We start from the raw sequence: 18,908 nt of genomic DNA on the forward strand, positions 1-18,908 counted from the left end.
CTGAGCATCCGTGTGTGAACTGCGTCAGGCTTGTGTCTGTCTGCCTGTGTGCGCGCTTGTGTGAATGCGTGCATGTGTGTATATGTGTGTGTGTGTGTGTGAGCAATGGTGATCTGAGCATCCTGGCGCTGGGCATTGTGCAGAGCGATTCATGGGCCACGTCTCCAGATGAATGTCTCCATTCACAGTTACACTCTCTCCATTAGACGCTGCCTCCGCTGTGTCGGAACGCCTTGTTGTCTTCTTTTTTTTTGCCCCAATTAAAAAAAAAAAAATTACATCTGGACAAAACGAGCCAGGATAAAACAGTGCACCTGAGAACAGCAAGGGCTGAATCTTTAACTGAGTTCACACAATCACTAGCATCTGTCGCGTTCATATGCATACAGACAATCAGTCTCATACCCTGTACCCTATAGTCTTAAGTTCTTGCACCTATGTATGTTTGTGTGTTTATTTTATAGGCAAGCACACAAACATACTATCTCTCTCACTCACTCACACACTCACACATACAAATATAAACACACATATAACATAATGATGTTCTTTTCCCCCCGCTCTCTTAGAAGTGCCCCTGCAGAGTTTTTTGTCCATGGGGGCATACCACCATGTCCCTCGGGCGGGGTTGTATGTTCGGGACAGGTACCCACCTGAGGACCTGATCCAGAGGGCCTTTGAGCTAGAGAGAGACAGGAAGGTGGGCACTGATGACATCCCCGTCCCGCGCCAACGCAAGGTATAGTGCACCATGGGCACACACACACACATTTGCACACACTGGCACATACACACAATCCCTCTCACACACACACACACACATACACTTGTGCACCCTGTTCTACAAGTGTGTTAACTGTACACACACACACATCACACACATTGATTTACTATTACAATAAATCACTGGAGTCACCTAATTTCCTATGGATTTCAATTTCCCCTGGACAAATCTGCATTGATCAACTTCAGGTGTGTGTGTGTGTGTGTGTGTGTGTGTGTGTGTGTGTGTGTGTGTGTGTGTGTGTGTGTGTGTGTGTGTGTGTGTGTGTGTGTATGTGTGTATGTGTGTATGTGTGTGTGTGTGTATGTGTGTATGTGTGTACGTGTGTACGTGTGTGACCTCACTTTGAATGTTGTTTTGTATATTGGTGGTTCATGATTACCATAATATACTAAATGCACATTATAGTATTAGGCCAGTTTCTTGTACTGTTTATTATTCAATGAAAATTCAAAGGCAATGTACTTGAAAGGGGATACCTAGTCAGTTGTCCAATTGAATGCATTCAACTCAACCCCTCTGAATCAGAGAGGTGCGGGGAATTGCCTTAATCGACGTCATCAGCGCCCAGGGAGCAGTTGTTGTTGGGGGTTAACTCGAGGGCCCTTGAGGGATTCAAAACCAACAACTTTTCGGTTACCGGCCCAACGCATTACCAGGTGTCTTTACCGCTTTCATGCCTTTCTGTAGGGAGGTCGTCACAGTGGGAGACAACCTTAGGTTTAAGTCAACTCTTCACCATTGAGATTAGTGTTTTTCAGCTACTATTTAATGAAGCTGCCAGTCGAGGGCTTGTGAGGCGTCTGTTTCTCAAACTAGACAATCTAATGTACTTGTCCTCTTGCACCGGGGCTTCCCACTCCTCTTTCTTTTCTGGTTAAAGTCAGTTTGCGCTGTTCCATGATGGGAGTAGTACACAGTGTTGTACGAGATCTTTAGTTGCTAGGCAATTTCTCGCATGGAATAGCCTTCATCTCTCAGAACAAGAATAGACTGACGAGTTTCAGAAATAAGCTATTTTGAGTCTATAATCGAACTTGATGCTCCAGATACTCAACTAGTCTAAAGAAGGCCAGTTTCATTGCTTCTTTAATCAGAACAACAGTTTTCAGCTGTGCCAACATGATTGCAAAAGGTTTTCTAATGATCACTTAGCCTTTTAAAATTATAAACTTGGATTAGCTAACACAATGTGCCATTGGAACACAGGAGTGATGGTTGCTGATAATGGGCCTCTGTACTCCTATGTAGATATTCCATTTTAAAAAATGTGGAGTTTCCAGCTACAATAGTCATTTACAACATTAACAATGTCCACACTGTATTTCTGATCAATTTGATGTTATTTTAGTGGACAAATAATGTGCTTTTCTTTCAGAAACAAGGACATTTCTAAGTGACCCCAAACTTTTGAATGGTAGTGTACGTCGTAGATAGTCAGTCAGTGTAGATGGCCCATGTTGTCTATTTGTGTTCTAGATGAGCTGTGTCAGTGTTAGGCTACGTTGTGGGCCTGTTCACTTGGGAAGACAATGTATTTCCTGGGGTTGTTCCCCCCCAGAGGCAGAACTGAATGGATCGCAGAGGCGTGGAGGAGAAATAAATTGGAGAAAAGGATAAATCGATGCTTGACGGAGAGTAAACAGACCTTCTAACCCCCGGCCCAAACGCTAGCGCTGACGTTTTCTCCTTGGGCTGTATTGGATTGGTATGCGGAGCTGAGGAGAGGGGGCTCAGAAAAGGACTTGGCCTACAAATGATGTCCTTTGTTTGATCCGTTAGGGAGGGGACCTCTACTGTCCCATGGTGACAGTGGGGGAGGGACGGTTCTAAGAAACATCTCTGTCAGCTTCTCTAATGAAAGGGGGGGTGGGGGAGATTTGAAGGGAGAGTGAAAGAAAGTATAGAGGCGTGTAGAGAGGTTTTTTTGGAGCCTTACTTATCTTGAAACCCCAGTCAACGGTAAAATCTAGTTGTTTCAACTAAATATTATTAAGTTACATGAATTTAAGTGAGCATTAAGTTTTGGTTGGCCCAAATTTAGCTTCAACATGAGAAAACTTTGGCAAAATGTCTGCCAACATAAAATTATGTGTTTACTCAATTTGTCTCGAATGTTCATTCAACTAGATGGTTGTTTGTGTGGAATTTTACCAAAAAATGCCTGTGGAACTAAACTGAACAAAAATATTAATGTAACATGCATCAATTTCAAAGATTTGACTAAGTTACAGTTTACATAAGGAAATAAATAAATTAGGCACATCTCCTTAGCATGAAGTTGATCAGGCTGTTGATTGTGGCCTGTGGAATGTTGTCCCACTCCTCTTCAATGGCTGTGTGAAATTGCTGGATATTGGTGGGAACTGGAACACGCAGTCGTACAGGTCGTTCCAGAGCATCCCCAACATGCTCAATGGGTGACATGTCTGGTGAGTATGCAGGCCATGGAAGAACTGGGACGTTTTCAGCTTCCAGGAATTGTGTACAGATCCTTGTGATGCAGATGCTGAGACATTAGGTGATGGCGGCGGATGAATGACACGACAATGGGCCTCAGGATCTCGTCACAGTGTCTCTGTGCATTCAAATTGCCATTGATCAAATACAATTGTTTGTTGTCCGTAGCTTATGCCTGCCCATACCATAACCCCACTGCCACCATGTGGCACTCTCTTCACAATGTTGACATCAACAAACTGCTTGCTGACATGGCGCCATACGTGCTACGCTGTCTGCCATCTGCCCGGACAGTTGAAACTGGGATTCATCTGTGAAGAACACTCTTCTCCAGCATGCCAGAAATTCATCGGTTCTGCAAACCCACAATTTCATCAGCTGTCAGGGTGACTGGTCTCAATCCTGCAGGTGAAGAAGCCGGATGTGGAAGTCCTGAGCTGGCATGGTTGCGCGTGGTCTGAGGTTGTGAGGCCAGCTGGACATACTGCCAAATTCTTTAAAACAATGTTGGAAGTGGCTTATGGTAGAGAAATCGACATTAAATTATCTGGCAACAGCTCTGGTGGATGCTTCCTCAAAACTTGAGACTTCTGTGGCATTTTGTTTGCACTAACAGGGATGTAAGCAAAATTGTGCACAACATTTTAGAGAAATAAGATTTTTGTGCATTTGGATCATTTCTGGGATCTTCTATTTCAGCTCATGAAACCAACACTTTACATGTTGCATTTATAATTTAGTTCAGTACAGTTAGTTACACACAGTGCTTTTTTACCTATCTTTTTTTTTACCCCTTATTCACCCCAATTTCATGGTATTAATATTGGTAGTTACAGTCTTGTCCCATCACTGCAATTCCCTCACAGACTCAGGAAAGGCAAAGGTCGAGAGCCGTGCATCCTCCATAAAACACAACCCAGCCAAGCTGCACTGCCCGCTTAACCCAGAAGCACCAATGTGTCGGAGGAAAAACCGTACGCCTGTTGACAGTGTCAGCATGCACTGCACCCCGGCCCGCCACAGGAATCGCTAGAGCGCAATGGAACAAGGACATTCCTGCCAGCCAAACCCTCCCCTAACCCGGACAATTGTGCGCTGCTACATGGGTCTCCCAGTTGCGGCCGGCTGCGACAGAGCCTGGACCTCTAGTGATACAGCAAGCACTGCAAGTCAGTGCCTTAGACCACTGCGCCACTCGGGAGGCACACACAGTGCTTTTAACGTACAATGTTTTCAACTTACTTACAACAATTGCATTGTGCATGTTCATTTATACAGTAACTAGTATTCAACATGTCCTCACCTGGGATTTGAACTCCCCACCTCTTGGTTCACAGCATTCCATGAACCATGAGGTCTTGAGTTCAAATTCCAGGTGAGAACATGTTGAATAATAATTATTGTATAAATGCACAATGTATGTATTTCAAATATGTATGTTGAAAACATTGCATGTTTAAAGCACTGCGTGTAACTAGCTCCACTGTGTTTTGTTTAGGTAAAAATAACATTTCTAGTTGAATGAACATATTTGGCTAAATGTGAACCAGCGGAATCCGCAGATTCAGTGCCTCCCCACTACAGACCCACTATGAACTTTCCGGTTCAAATCCTCCAACTCGACAACATATTTGTTTTACCCAAATATCACATTCACCAACCTTTGCCGACAGATATTCATTTTTAAATCAGAAGAGATGATCTTTAAACTAATATTTCAGTTGGGAGTGATGTGCTTGACTTTAAAGTTCAAACATTCCTATGATTTTATGTTCAGTCCGATTTCCCCCCTGTGCTCACACAGTCTATATAGACTATTTTGGCAGTGGTGGAAAAGTACCTAATTGTCATACTTGAGTAAAAGTAAAAGATTCCGTAATAGAAAATGACTCAAGTGAAAGTCACCCATTAACATACTACTTGAGTAAAAGTCTAAGAGTATTTGGTTTTAAATATACTTAAGTATCAAAGTAAATGTAATTGCTCAAATATGCTTAAGTATCAAAAGTACAAGTATAAATCATTTTAAATTCCTTATATTAAGCAAAGCAGACAGCACCATTTTCTAGTTATTTATTTATTTACAGATAGCCAGTTGCACACTCCAACACTCTGAAATCATTTACAAACGAAACATGTGTTTAGTGAGTCCACCAGATCAGAGGCAGTAAGGATGACCAGGGATGTTCTCTTGATAAGTGTGTGAATTGGACCATTTTTATGTCCTGCACCGGCATTCAAAATGTAACGAGTACTTTTGGGTGTCAGGGAAAATGTATGGAGTAAAAAGTACATCATTTTCTTTAGGAATGAAGTGAAGTAAAAGTTGTCAAAAATATACACAGTAAAGTACAGATGCCCCCCCAAAAACTACTTAAGAAGTACTTTAAAGTATTTTTACTTAAGTTCTTTTACAACACTGTATATTATTTTATACTATTACAAAAACAAGGTATGATGGCATTTACTGTAGTTCTCTAGGTTCTTCGCTCTCTGTGATTGTTATAGTTTTGCAGTTGTTCATACCCCCTCTGGGCTTTTATTTTCACAAATGACGTTAGAAGGAACTGAAATGCTTCAGTGCACTTAGAGTTTATGTGAGTGTTTGAAGAACACTTCTTTCTATCGAAGCATATCAGTAAGTTCTACCTGGATTCTGAATTTCTTTCATTTATTTACCACCATGTCTCATGTTTGGGATGTGTCTATTTTTTTCTCTTTTAGAATTCCGAACTGGTTCATCATCAGGTGCAGTCCTTCAATATTCTGGATCTGGATGATACTGACGGAGCAGACCTCCACTCCCACCTAAAGCTCATGTGGAACACTCTCAGGGATAAAGTGAAGACCAACTGGTTTCTCTATAAGTCCATTACAGGGAATCAGTCTCCACAGGTGACTAACTACCAGAGACAATACAGTATTTATTCTGCGTGCGCTGTCTTCTATTTGTTAGTTGTCTGCATGGGCTGGGTTAATGATCCTCAATACAGCTCATTGTGTTTTGTGTGTGTCATTTCTGCCATCATGTTTGAGTTTACTGTTTGTTTGTCTCTTCCAGTTAAGATGGGCAGACATTGCCCCTTACGGATCTTCTCCGAACCAGCAGAGCAACGGCATGCAGGGCAGACCGTGGGCAGGGGCAGAGCAGGGGCAGAGCAGGGGCACCGGCCAGTGAGGGCAAGGGGCACAGTTGAAACAGCATCTCTCAGCCCTGGTCCAACAGAGACTGTAAAGAGAACTATGGGATCTGTGTGTTTACATTTGCCTAAATGCGTAAGCGAGAGAAAGACATTTTCTACATTAGCCTTAATAAAGAGGATGAGGTTTATGAATAAAATACATTCTCACACTCTTACACAAAAACGTTTTTGTTTAGAAAATAAATAATTCTGCACAATTCTCAATAACCACCTCCTGTTTTGACTCTTGCTGCCAAAGTTGTAAAGGTTTATGAAAGCTACATTTGTGTTTTTGTTTTTACTTCATGAAAGTGTGAATTCAACTCAGGAAATGAATTACATTCTCATTAACTGACTGTGTCATTGGGTTGGTCAAACAACAAATGACATTTCAGCTGTCTAATTTCTCCCGTCCTCCACTGATCTCAAATAACCACATGATAATCCAGGTAATAGCAATTTGAACGCTCTCGCCTTTTATCAATTCGTTTTTTTTTAAATGCACACTGTCAAAGAAACAAATAATTGGTTGGCTCATGTCCTCAATGTTTTCAGGACCCAAATTTCCACTTGTAATGGAGGGACACGGATTTATAGGTACTCGTATAAGACAATACAATCACACATTGGGCATAGAAGAGTGAGATACATTGTTTTATTAAGGCGAGGTCTAACACAACCATCTACACACTTGATAACAGTAACATGACGGTAGGCCTAGCCCGTTTAATTTTAACAAGAGTATCAAAACATTTATCAAAACAAAACAACATGATCAAAAAGTTTATTTCCCAAGATGTGGTTTGTGAACATAAGATCTTTCTCCCAGATTACCATGGTACCGCTGTGAAGTACCTCTGCAGTATTGACACGGCTATATTGATGTTTCAATTAGAATAGCGTTACATAGCGCAGCAGCATGGTAACACAGCATCACCAACCATCTGCTCCGACTCCACGTCTGACGAACGAGGCACGTGGGGCTAATCGAGCCGCACATGAGCGATGGGACCGCGAGATCTCGCACACACGCACGCACGCACACACACGTACAAAGATATACCATCACTCTCTCACACATACATAGATACATAGACACACTCGGTCTGTCTCACACACACGTGTCCATGCAGAGAAAGAAGGGAGGGAACCGAAGAGAGGCTCCTCACCCTCGAGTTCAGACACCCTATAGGGACAACCTCTGATTCCATCTCTCCCTTTTCGTTTTGATAGGATCACCTAACAGGGTAATAATGCATTGACAGGGAAGAGAGAATCATACCAGATGTGTGTGGAGAATTCTTCAAAAGCGCATCCGACAAAAAGATTTGAAAAGGAAATGCTTTGTGCCAGGTTGGCGTGCTGGGAGGGTATGAAATAATTCAGTGCATTATGCTTGGCATTACTGTCTGCCAACCCTAGAATCAAAGACATGGTCGTGTGGATTACCTCCCTAATCTGTTGATGCTTTTGAGGAGCGATGCAGGTGTTTATGTGCCAGTTTTTTTTTTGTGTATTTTCGGGAGAAGTGTTAGGTTGTAAATCTGCGTTAAATGCTTTCTGGGGAATAAGACATGATGAAATAGAGCCAAGAGATCTCACTGGAAGCGTGGCACGCTTTATTTTAAAACAGCATGCTGTTGAGATAGTTGTAATACCGCTGCCAATGTGGAGGAGAATGTAGGCATATACACCACTTGTTGACTTACTTGACAGTTATGGTAGGAGGAAACTACAACTTCTGAACTACTAGGCTACGATCTAACAATTTACCAACTAACAATACCTACTAACATGTTTTTTTTGTACAACCAATGCTAAAAATACCTCCGTTTTAAAAGTTGAAATGAACAAGATCGCCAATGGCACGAACCGAAAACTACATCCATAGCTCTAGGACCAACCCATCTTATTGTCGGGGGTGGTTAGTCTAAAGATCAGCTCATCAGTGGACTTCCAGAGAAGTATACATTGGGTAATCCTCCCTTTTTCTCTTCACTGGGGTGGTCTCATCCAGGTTTAAAGAAGGACAGAATACACCTCCCACCACAATAGAGTCGAACCACTGGGGCTCTGCTTGCTGAGGGGTGCAGCTTTAAGCAGGCCTTTGAGGGGCCTAATTGCATTGGAATACAGGAGCCTGAGAGCTTGGCTCTGATCACACCGACATGTGGAGGGCTCGCTCCCCAGCACCTCCAGAGCCATACTTTGCCAAACCCTTCACAATACACACAATTAATACTCTCCATGCTCTCCCTCTCCCTACTCTACCGCTCTTTCTCTTTTCGTCACTTTCTTTCTGTCTTTCTTTCGTTCTCTCCCTCTCGCTCCCTCACTCGTATGCGACACACACACAGACACACACACACACACACACACACAGACACACACACACACACACACACTATTAATTCTCACGCAACCTGTCAATCCAATTTCCTTTGATACATACACCAATTACAGCATGGACTATATGTAAGAGCTGTAGGGGGGGGGAAATGGGCAACTTAACACACACCAATCCTTACACAAGTAGCCTATACTACTAGTTGAATAATGTACCGGTATGTAATTACCTTGCAAAAAACTAGTGTAGTATATGCAGTTAATTCATCTCTATATGGTGACATAACCTGACCACTGAAAGATAGCAACGGTCCAATGCAGTGTGATATTGGTCTGGATATAGCTACGGTTTTCAAGGACATGTTTCAGTGGTTTTACATATCAGACGACCTGTTACCTCCATGTTAAAGTATGACTGTGTCTAAGCCTAAATCCGTTCTATTCATTTCTAACCGATGGCATGAGAATTATAAGCATTGTATTTCCTCCAGTTCAGTACAATTGGAGGAGGGGACCGGAAGTGGTCACAGGCAAGTCCTGAATGTTAATATGGTAACATCACATCTACATAATGCAAAGTGAGGGATTCGTCTATGAGGCCAACAGGTCTGTCTTCATCCTAATTATTATAAATGAGGGTTTTCCAGTGACAAAAAAGAAAAAGAATACCTACCAATACGTTTTTTTCTCCCAGATGACCATTTGTAAGATTGCTTGCTGAAAGAGTGAGATAGTAGGCTAGATCAAGTGAGATTATGGTTCTTCCTGGTTTAAAGAGCGGTTGTGTACGTTAATAGGCCTACTCTCTAAACATGAATCAATGGAGTGTGTATGGAACAATTGAAGATTTTAAAAACATCATATATTTAACTAACTCATCATTAGATTTTTCATTACATGAACAAATTTATGAAATGTAATTATTTTCCCCCACAGCATTTGAACACAAACGAGTTCTTGTGAAAAATTCGCAGAGGGATACGAGTTGATGTATGGGGAGACAGTTACCTAATTAGACCGTTAAAAATTGAAACTTTACAGCATGCGGGTCATATAATTACTGTTAATTTAACGCTCAGATTCTCCATCGTTAATTTTTATTCCCTTAAATGTTTGGCAGCAGCTCTTGGAGCACAGGAATATATTCTACTGTATGGGAAAGCACACTGCCCCCTCCGAATGAATTACCACGGACCCCGCAGTCCAAATAACAAGACTCGCATCATTTATGCGTTGTTAAGCCATGTAATTGAACGACCCATAGTTTGCATATTACACCATTAAAATAATGTGCTTTGCATTTCTCCCAACACGACTATTTAAGCCTGTGTGGCGATGTGGTAATTCCTTGAATTACAGCCCTAATTACCACAAATGTTCTTTTGATTTGGATGGTTTCAGTGTTACGCCACAATGATGATATAAAACAAATTAATTACTGAACCATGCCTTGAAACTTTTGTGCTTGGACTTTAATCCTTTCATATTTGCACTGTGTGATATACACAGTCTATTTGATTATGTTTATATTCATATATTAATAAGGATTATTTGCTGCGACATGTCAAGAGAATACTCAGGTCAAACTATTGGTATAATGGATGGATGCACAAATCTGTGGATAATGCCATTCAGTCAACCCGGATTGTTAATCTACAACTCTTACGAAAAAAAGTTCTGGATAAAACCGGAAAGGGTTCTGTGCTTGCTTCATATATGGCATCCCTTAAGGTTCTATATATAACCGAAATCGGTTCCATATAGAACCCTATATGGAGTCCAAGGGTTCTTTATGGAACCAAGTTTGGTTCAGTGAAGAAGAACCTTAGAATCTAGAACCTTCAGGTATGCCATATATGAAGTAAGCGATATAAATAACCCTTTTTGGTTTTATCCAGAACCTTTTTCTGTGTATTGAACTAATCAGAAAATTGATTACCAGTAAACTGTTCCACGCTAAATGAAAGATTATTTCGATTATCCAATAATGGTACCTATTTTAATAGACCTATATGCCTTTATTATGTGCATTGACGGTTTGTTGAGCTTGTATAGGCTACCTTTTGATCGTTAGCTTTTTTAAATATTCGATTGAATTCATATTAGATTTCAATCTATTTTAGTTTCCCCCCCAAAAAAATATATTCATACTGTTTTTGAACACGTTGTAGGCCTATTTGTTCTGGCGGGCAATTCCATGCTCCAAAATATGAACATATTTACTGGGGATATTTCAGAGGGCTATTCTATTTGGCCTGCACACTAGACTGATAGGTTAGGCTACTATTAAAGAAGACTCAAGCGGGTAGTTTGGCCTAATATTTGTGACGGAAAATTTGCTTGAATGATGCACAAAAGTTTGAGAATGGAGAAGTGGGGCCAGTTTTAACCCTTTATGTCGTTTGTAGGCCTATCATAACTACTCTACCAGGCATACACAGAAACTCTCTCACTCCTCCCTCCATCCCTCTCATCCCTTCTCCTTCAACGTTCCCACTAACACCCACTCCCTCCTTTTCTCCCTCCAGCCTTTGTCCCGCCAGTGGGCCCCTTTAAATAGGTCTTTAGATATTCAAGAAGAGGGGGCGAAAGTAGCTGTGACGTGAGCTCTGTTGTTTCATTTACTCCTCTCTATGGCAACCAGCCGTGGTTCGACAAGAATGTCTCTCTTTGGACAATGTCCTATCCTATCCCTGAGCCGCACAGAGAGGAGGAGAGAGAGGACGGCAGCTGTGGCGGGTTTGACACCTGCGCACCACGCCACGGATCGAAGCATGATCTCACTAAGCCGCTTGTATGCACTTCTGTCCTTGATGCTTCACTGACTAAACATCAGCCAGTCGACTCCCACTCTAAAAAACATTTTAGCCTTATATTGGCCTAAGTGAGAAAAAAAATGTATTACTGATTAGTAATTAGCTGGTTGATAAACTGGATCAGGTTATTTATATCTGGAGTTGAATTGAAAACCTACAGGACGGTGGCTCTCCAGGAACAGGTTTGGAGAGCCCTGTTGTAGACTACTTGGCCTGCTACGCCTATAGGCCTACAATCTCAAATCATAAATGGAGGCTATGACTAGGCCTACAGACACAGGGTTGGGTAGGTTACTTTCTAAATGTAATCCATTACAGTTACCTGTCCAAAATTGTAATCCAGTAATATAACTTTTGGATTACCCAAACTCAGTAACAATCGGATTACTTACAGTTACTTTCCCTTTCCCATCGAAAGCATTTGGTGGGTCACCATCGTAGTCTCTGACTTCTGGTCAGAGCTCGCTCAGGTGGAACAAACTTAAATTTGCGCCTTTTTTCGAAGATAAATTGAATGTCATTGGAAAACAGAAATGTGTCATAGGGTACTTTTTCGCAAACATCCCTTCTACTTAAAAAAAACAGTAAGTAATAGCTTTTTTAAAAAGTATCTGTAATCTGATTACAATATTTTTGCTGTTAACATAACTGATTACAGTTAGTTTTTTGTAATCAGATTACATGATTAGGCTACATGTCATCAGATACTCCCCAACCCTGTATAGATAATATGTGTATAGGCCTACTTCAGAAATAAAATATTAATTTCCTTGTACTATTATATAATGTATTTATTACTTATTTTCCCTATATTTTAATCAATTAAGTAGCATAGCATGAAAGCTAATTGTCCAAAGATCATACTTTAATGGGCTCGATTTGAAAAATATACTTAGGCAACACAACACTAGTCTTGCCTATATAACCGAATTGAGCACTGTGTTTAACGCGTTACGTTCACTTCTAAGCCACTGTGGAACGTTTGTTGAGTAGGCGCAATTTTTTTTTTTACCTTTATTTAACCAGGCAAGTCAGTTAAGAACACATTCTTATTTTCAATGACGTCCTGGGAACAGTGGGTTAACTGCCTGTTCAGGGGCAGAACGACAGATTTGTACCTTGTCAGCTCGGGGGTTTGAACTCGCAACCTTCTGGTTACTAGTCCAACGCTCTAACCACTAGGCCCCAATTTAATCATGGTATGCAAACTTTGGCTATGGTTAGTTAGTTAGGCCTACAGCTGGAAACACCTAAGCAGATGCAATGCTTATTGAAATATTTGAAGTGTTGTGGCAAAAAAATGTTCTGTTCCTGTCTCTGTTCCACAGGCCTTTTATGTATCTGCCTTGTCACGCACAACTTTTATAATCTCTTACCGTCATTGAAGGTTGAGAGTTCAAACCCCCGAGCTGACAAGGTACAAATCTGTCGTTCTGCCCCTGAACAGGCAGTTAACCCACTGTTCCCAGGCCGTCATTGAAAATAAGAATTTGTTCTTAACTGACTTGCCTGGTTAAATAAAGGTAAAATAAATAAAATAAAATAAATTGTTTGACAATGTTGTGGTGGTCCAACTTTTTTGTTCTATTTGTAGACGTTTTATATTCGTGTAGGTCTCCATAATCCAAACATGTTCAACTTGGTATTTACAAATTACATCAACGAATGTTTCTACTAAACCTAAACCAAATAAAATAGTGCCCAAACGAATATCTGAAAACTCGTACTATTTCAGACCCGATTTTCATAGGTCTGAGGTGGAAGCGTTTCACACACACACACACACACACACACACACACACACACACACACACACACACACACACACACACACACACACACACACACACACACACACACACACACACACACACACACACACACACACACACACACACACACACACACACACACACACACAGTCCTAAACAACAATGACATCATAGCCAATGAACAGCGTGCCCATAGTTGTACATTATGCACTCCGGTTTTAAATGCATACTCCAACTATTAAACAGTCTATTATCACATACGGCGTTTAATACAAGACTGCTATGTCTAGCTTCTGATGTAAACAATTTGAGTCATGAGTAACCTATTACTGAACGTTTTTATTTTAAGGTTTACACCTTCATATGGCGCCAAGACTAATTTGATTCTAAAAGTTTATTGTGCTTAGCCTTATAATTCCCAGTATTGTAGAGCACGTGTAATGCAGAGGGAAATGGCATTACATCACCGACATTGTATACAAACAGATCACGTAACACATGCACACGCAAAGTACTGTCAGTGGCACAAAGCATGTATCTATACAGGTTCACAGTAAAACATGTTTTCATTCCCTGCATTTTTGGCCATAAAAAAATAATTATGCACTACAATCATTTCCATCATGCAACCAGCACTGATCCTCGCAATAAGTCTCAGTTACTCTCATTCGGCTATTCAATATCAAGGAATCCATATCCTATCTCATAGTATAAGTCTAATAACACAATAAATACATAACACATGTAACTGCAACTATCCGCCTACTACCTCAAACAAAACTTTATCCTTGAAGAAAAAAAAGTTTTCGCCACAATCACTGAACGACCAAAATATGAAAATGCCCACACAGTTATTATAAGTATTAATAACATTTCATGTCTAAAAAAAAGTTATGTAAATACAATAAATACAAACACAATTTACTCCAAATAAATAGGAGAAAATCTATAACCGTACTCAAATTGACATTTCACAAAAGCATTTGAAGCATGCATCACTCGAATGATCTGTAATCACGATATTCATATATTGGTTTAAAACATTATCGTATTAATTTGAGTAAATTCCTTACAGTTCCATTTGAAACCTCCGCCAGTGCCTATCCCCTCTCTCCGTTTTCCATGCCGCACTCGGTCTCTGACGTTTCAGAGGTGCCGCAGCAGAACTCGCAGTTCTCTAGAAATAGGTAGTGTTTGTTGAGACTCTCTAACGTCCAATGAGTGGGCTGTTGCCAGTAGCAACCACGTCCATCAGCCATTTCTGTCCAATGAACAGCGGGACGAGGCGGAGTGCAGGTGCGCGCCGCTGTGTCCACTTGGCAGAGTGCCTGGGAGACGCCTGTGGCAAAACAGTAACTGTCAAATGCAAGGTTCCTTTAATAAGAGCGATCAGTCCGGCTCCGAGAGTCATGGCGACCACAGCGTCTAATCATTACAATATCCTCACCTCCAGCGCATCCATTGTGCACTCGGAGCCCGGGAGCATGCAGCAAGCATCGGCGTACAGGGACGCGCAGACCCTGTTGCAGAGTGACTACTCATTGCAGAGCAACAGTCACCCGCTCAGCCACGCGCACCAGTGGATAACGGCACTGTCTCACGGAGAGGGAGCTCCGTGGTCAACCAGTCCGCTCGGCGAGCAGGACATCAAACCCGCGGTGCAGGGCACCAGAGACGAGATGCACAGTTCCAATAACCTGCAGCACCAGCACCAGTCGCGACCGCCCCACCTGGTGCACCAGTCACATGGGAACCACCACGACGCTCGAGCGTGGAGAACTACCGCAGCCCACATACCCAGCATGGCAACATCCAATGGCCAGAGCCTTATTTATTCACAGCCCGGATTCGGCGTCAACGGCCTGATTCCAGGCAGCGGACAGGGAATGCACCACCACAACCTAAGAGATGCACACGAAGACCACCACAGCCCGCATCTCAGCGACCACGGACACCAGGCGTCCCAGCACCAGCAACAGAGTCACCACGACCATTCGGACGAGGATACACCGACCTCCGACGACTTGGAGCAGTTCGCCAAGCAGTTTAAGCAGCGGAGGATCAAGCTGGGCTTCACTCAAGCTGACGTTGGACTCGCCTTGGGAACGCTGTATGGAAATGTGTTTTCCCAAACCACTATTTGCAGGTTCGAGGCCCTGCAGCTCAGCTTCAAAAACATGTGTAAACTCAAGCCTTTGTTGAACAAGTGGTTGGAAGAAGCGGATTCCACCTCGGGCAGCCCAACCAGCTTGGACAAAATCGCTGCACAAGGGAGGAAAAGGAAAAAACGGACCTCTATCGAGGTAAGCGTAAAAGGGGCGTTGGAGACCCATTTCTTGAAGTGTCCTAAACCGGCAGCGGCGGAAATTACTTCCCTGGCGGACGGTCTACAGCTGGAGAAAGAGGTGGTGAGGGTTTGGTTTTGTAACAGGAGACAGAAAGAGAAACGGATGACTCCTCCCGGTGGACCGCTTCCTGGAACCGAGGATGTGTATGGGGACACACCGCCACATCATGGAGTCCAAACACCGGTTCAATGAACAATAACGGACCACTATTAGACTTTTCCTGATTTTGTTTGTCTTGAAAATTATATATAATTCACTGGACTATGAGCGATAGTGGGTGTTTTATGTATAATAGCCTAGCCTATGGCATGAGTAGGCTACTTACACAATATCTGCATTGAATACCATTCAAAATCCGAATATCATTAGCGATGGAGTGGAAATTGTTTTCTTCAAGAGCTGAGCGAACACATGTTCGAGGATATGCCTAGCACTGTGACTCAACGCAGTTTCAAGGTGTAGCCCTATTGTGAAAAATATTTGGTGTAAAGGAAATTATCGTTAAAAACTAGCCTCGGGATTCATAGCTAAAATGGTTTACATTCTCGCCTTTTGTGGTGTATTCAACACATGGCGCTGCGTAATCATCATGGTTTTGTTCTGGACGTGTGGGTCCGACAAGAAAAGTCATGAGAGCTGCATTCGACAAAACATAGCCTAAACGCCATTTCTCTGTCCCAGACAAGCAGCTGGGGGTTGAGCATCGGCTGAGCAATGTGTGAGGGTTGATCATCCGTCAGTCATTCTTTTCCAGTTAGTTTTGACATTCAACATTGCCTTTGAGGCGTTTAGGCAAATGGTTATGTGCGGAAGCTTTATTATTTTAGCCTGTTACCTGTTATATCCCTATTATTATTATTATTGTTGTTGTTGTCAAGAACAGTTCGAAGGAGCTCTTTGAATAATTGATACCACATAAGTCGTATGGTTTTAATATTTCGTTTGGACGCACACAGGAGCACATCATCCTCCTCGTTCTCTCAATGATATCAGCACGTGTGGATCAAACACAAAAGGCTGCCAACACTGAGCTCCGCTCCACGCCACGCGGCCAGCAGCTAGCAGTCAGGTCACGGAAGGGCTACGTGGCGATGGAAACCTGGCACTTTTCTAGAGCAAGATATATCACCAAGTTTCACAGAACATTGTGATCAATTTTGTAAATATTGTATAACTAAACAGTCACGGCTTAGTTCCTTCTCACTGGGGCACTTTTTTTCTTTCGGTGTTTTCAAAACAAAAACAGGTTTTAGCTGTTTATTTTTTTATTCCAAATGGTTTTGACACAATTTTTAGGTTTCAATAGCCTACCTTGTATTTTTATTTAAAGTTATTTGTAGCTGAAATTATGCTTGTTGTTTGCAGTGTAATGTGTTTGAGAAGCATTTTATGTTCAATTCAGAGGGATTTCATTGATGTGAGTTCAATTGGATTGGCAGAATTGGCTTCACATGTTGTCCTGACATTGGCTTTCAATAATGTCCACCTGACATTATATTTTTGAATCAAATATATGCTTTAAGTAATTATGGTCTAATTGATTGGCAACTAAATAATTAATCAGCCCACAGATTGGCAAAAGAAGGCGATATGCTCGCTGAAATATATTTTATTTAAAAGATGTATAATTCCTTTACAAAAGGAAATAGATATTTAAGTGTTCTACATTTTATATCAACTTTTAAAAACAACGTGGACCCTTTGTCAAAAACAAGTCACCTGACATCACATATCATGAAAACAATAATAAGAATAATATATTATTATTATTTTATTATTTATCATAGGGTGAGGATTTTATTTTATCCTTGCCACCTTTCTTTTGTTTTGGTATCATTGCGATATGGGAATAATGATCAAATACGTTAATTTTATAATTTTGTTATTGAGATTGTAATTTATTCTATAATGACTTTTATAGATGACAAAGTACAATAGATATATAAATGGCATCGAAAAGGCTTATGGAATATAGGCTAGTCAGAAAGGGGGAGAGATAGTATTTTTTATTTCAGGGGGATTGCCATAGCCTATACCGTCAATGCTACGTGTATATACATGTTTTATGATAACCATATGGCTTGTTCTCCGTAGCTTTGTTTCATTTTATGCAAATTATATCCAGGGACTTGTGTTCTTCTCATTTACTTTTGTTTTTTTTTAAGAAAAAAGTTAATGGTATTGATCGTATTTCTTCTGTAGCTTGAATTAATCGACCAAATCATACAATTCTTTGATAATCAAACTGTGGGATGTACAAATTCGATGTTTTGGTTTTGTTTATTTTTTTTTCTCCCCGCGTTTGTCACATTCACTTTTAATTGATCTGGATAAACCCGTGGGTTAAACACGCAGATGGTGATGTGTAGGTAATATTTCATCACTTCATATCACATGAACAAAGACTTGCACATTTTTAAATAATGGGGTTGATATTAAAAAGCTTTTTTCAATGTCGAGATCTAATGTATTTTTATTTAAAGCTGCATGGAACATGGTCTTTCTGGCTATTTCCCACCATCTTTTTTTATTGTATTCTCATCAAAGGTCTTTTCGAGGTAATCACGTCATGATGACGAATTTGGTTCATTGTGAGTTTTGCAAGAAGAGAGGCATCGAATTGGTTAATACCATTTTGAAATTTAGAACAATAACAATATTGAAATGTTAATCAGTTCATGGCCATGGCGCATTGTATTATGCCAACCAAATGCTAAAACCAGATTAATGCAAGTTACCGTTTCACGACAGCTATCCCACTTCTGTGCATTCGTTCATATTTACTGACTAGACAAAAATATTTAATATGAGCAAATGGGTGGTGAGCCTCGGCTATAGGGAAAATATAGGCAAAAGGCCTATGTCGTTTCTGCTTTCTCAACAGCGTGCGGTCTTTTGTAGGCTAAATGTAGGCCTACATTCCACAGGTCAAATGGACCACAACACCATTGAGCCCTGTGGACGTGTCGATTAGTGTCAATGAATCCATTCGAGCATGGGTTCAAAGGAATAGGGCCAGCAACTGCCCTCTATCGATCACAACCATAGACTTAGATAGACATGGCATCATTGTATCGGTCCTTATTATGGCGTCCGTGAGCGCATGGGCAGCGTTATTGGCAGCCCATTGAGGACTCCTCCATTTTGAAGTAGTCCATTTTCTTCTTCTACTACTTTTATGACCTGGCAAACAAACTGGA

At 41.3% G+C, this 18,908-nt stretch overlaps 2 protein-coding genes across 2 annotated transcripts in view; both read left to right on the forward strand.

Annotated features, from left to right (window-relative positions):
* Window positions 1-6,450, forward strand: part of LOC135519992 (PC3-like endoprotease variant B) — a 153,609-nt gene extending 147,159 nt beyond the window's left edge. The window contains exons 19-21 of the mRNA XM_064945288.1: window positions 570-739; window positions 5,969-6,139; window positions 6,306-6,450. Of these exons, the coding sequence (XP_064801360.1) occupies window positions 570-739; window positions 5,969-6,139; window positions 6,306-6,422 (458 nt within the window). The 3' untranslated portion in view covers window positions 6,423-6,450. The remainder of the gene's footprint in view (window positions 1-569; window positions 740-5,968; window positions 6,140-6,305) is intronic.
* Window positions 6,451-14,556: 8,106 nt separating this feature from the next.
* Window positions 14,557-18,142, forward strand: LOC135521216 (POU domain, class 3, transcription factor 2-like). The gene has a single exon (XM_064947147.1). The coding sequence runs from the start codon at window positions 14,578-14,580 to the stop codon at window positions 15,898-15,900; it is 1,323 nt and encodes a 440-aa protein (XP_064803219.1). The 5' UTR covers window positions 14,557-14,577; the 3' UTR covers window positions 15,901-18,142.
* Window positions 18,143-18,908: the final 766 nt, after the last annotated feature.

This window comes from Oncorhynchus masou, chromosome 29 (assembly GCF_036934945.1).
Source record: "Oncorhynchus masou masou isolate Uvic2021 chromosome 29, UVic_Omas_1.1, whole genome shotgun sequence".
NCBI lineage: Eukaryota > Metazoa > Chordata > Actinopteri > Salmoniformes > Salmonidae > Oncorhynchus > Oncorhynchus masou.

What these genes read in the sequence shown, in the direction of transcription:
- LOC135521216 (XM_064947147.1), top strand. Translation starts at nt 14,578, where the DNA reads ATGAGTGGGCTGTTGCCAGTAGCAACCACGTCCATCAGCCATTTCTGT.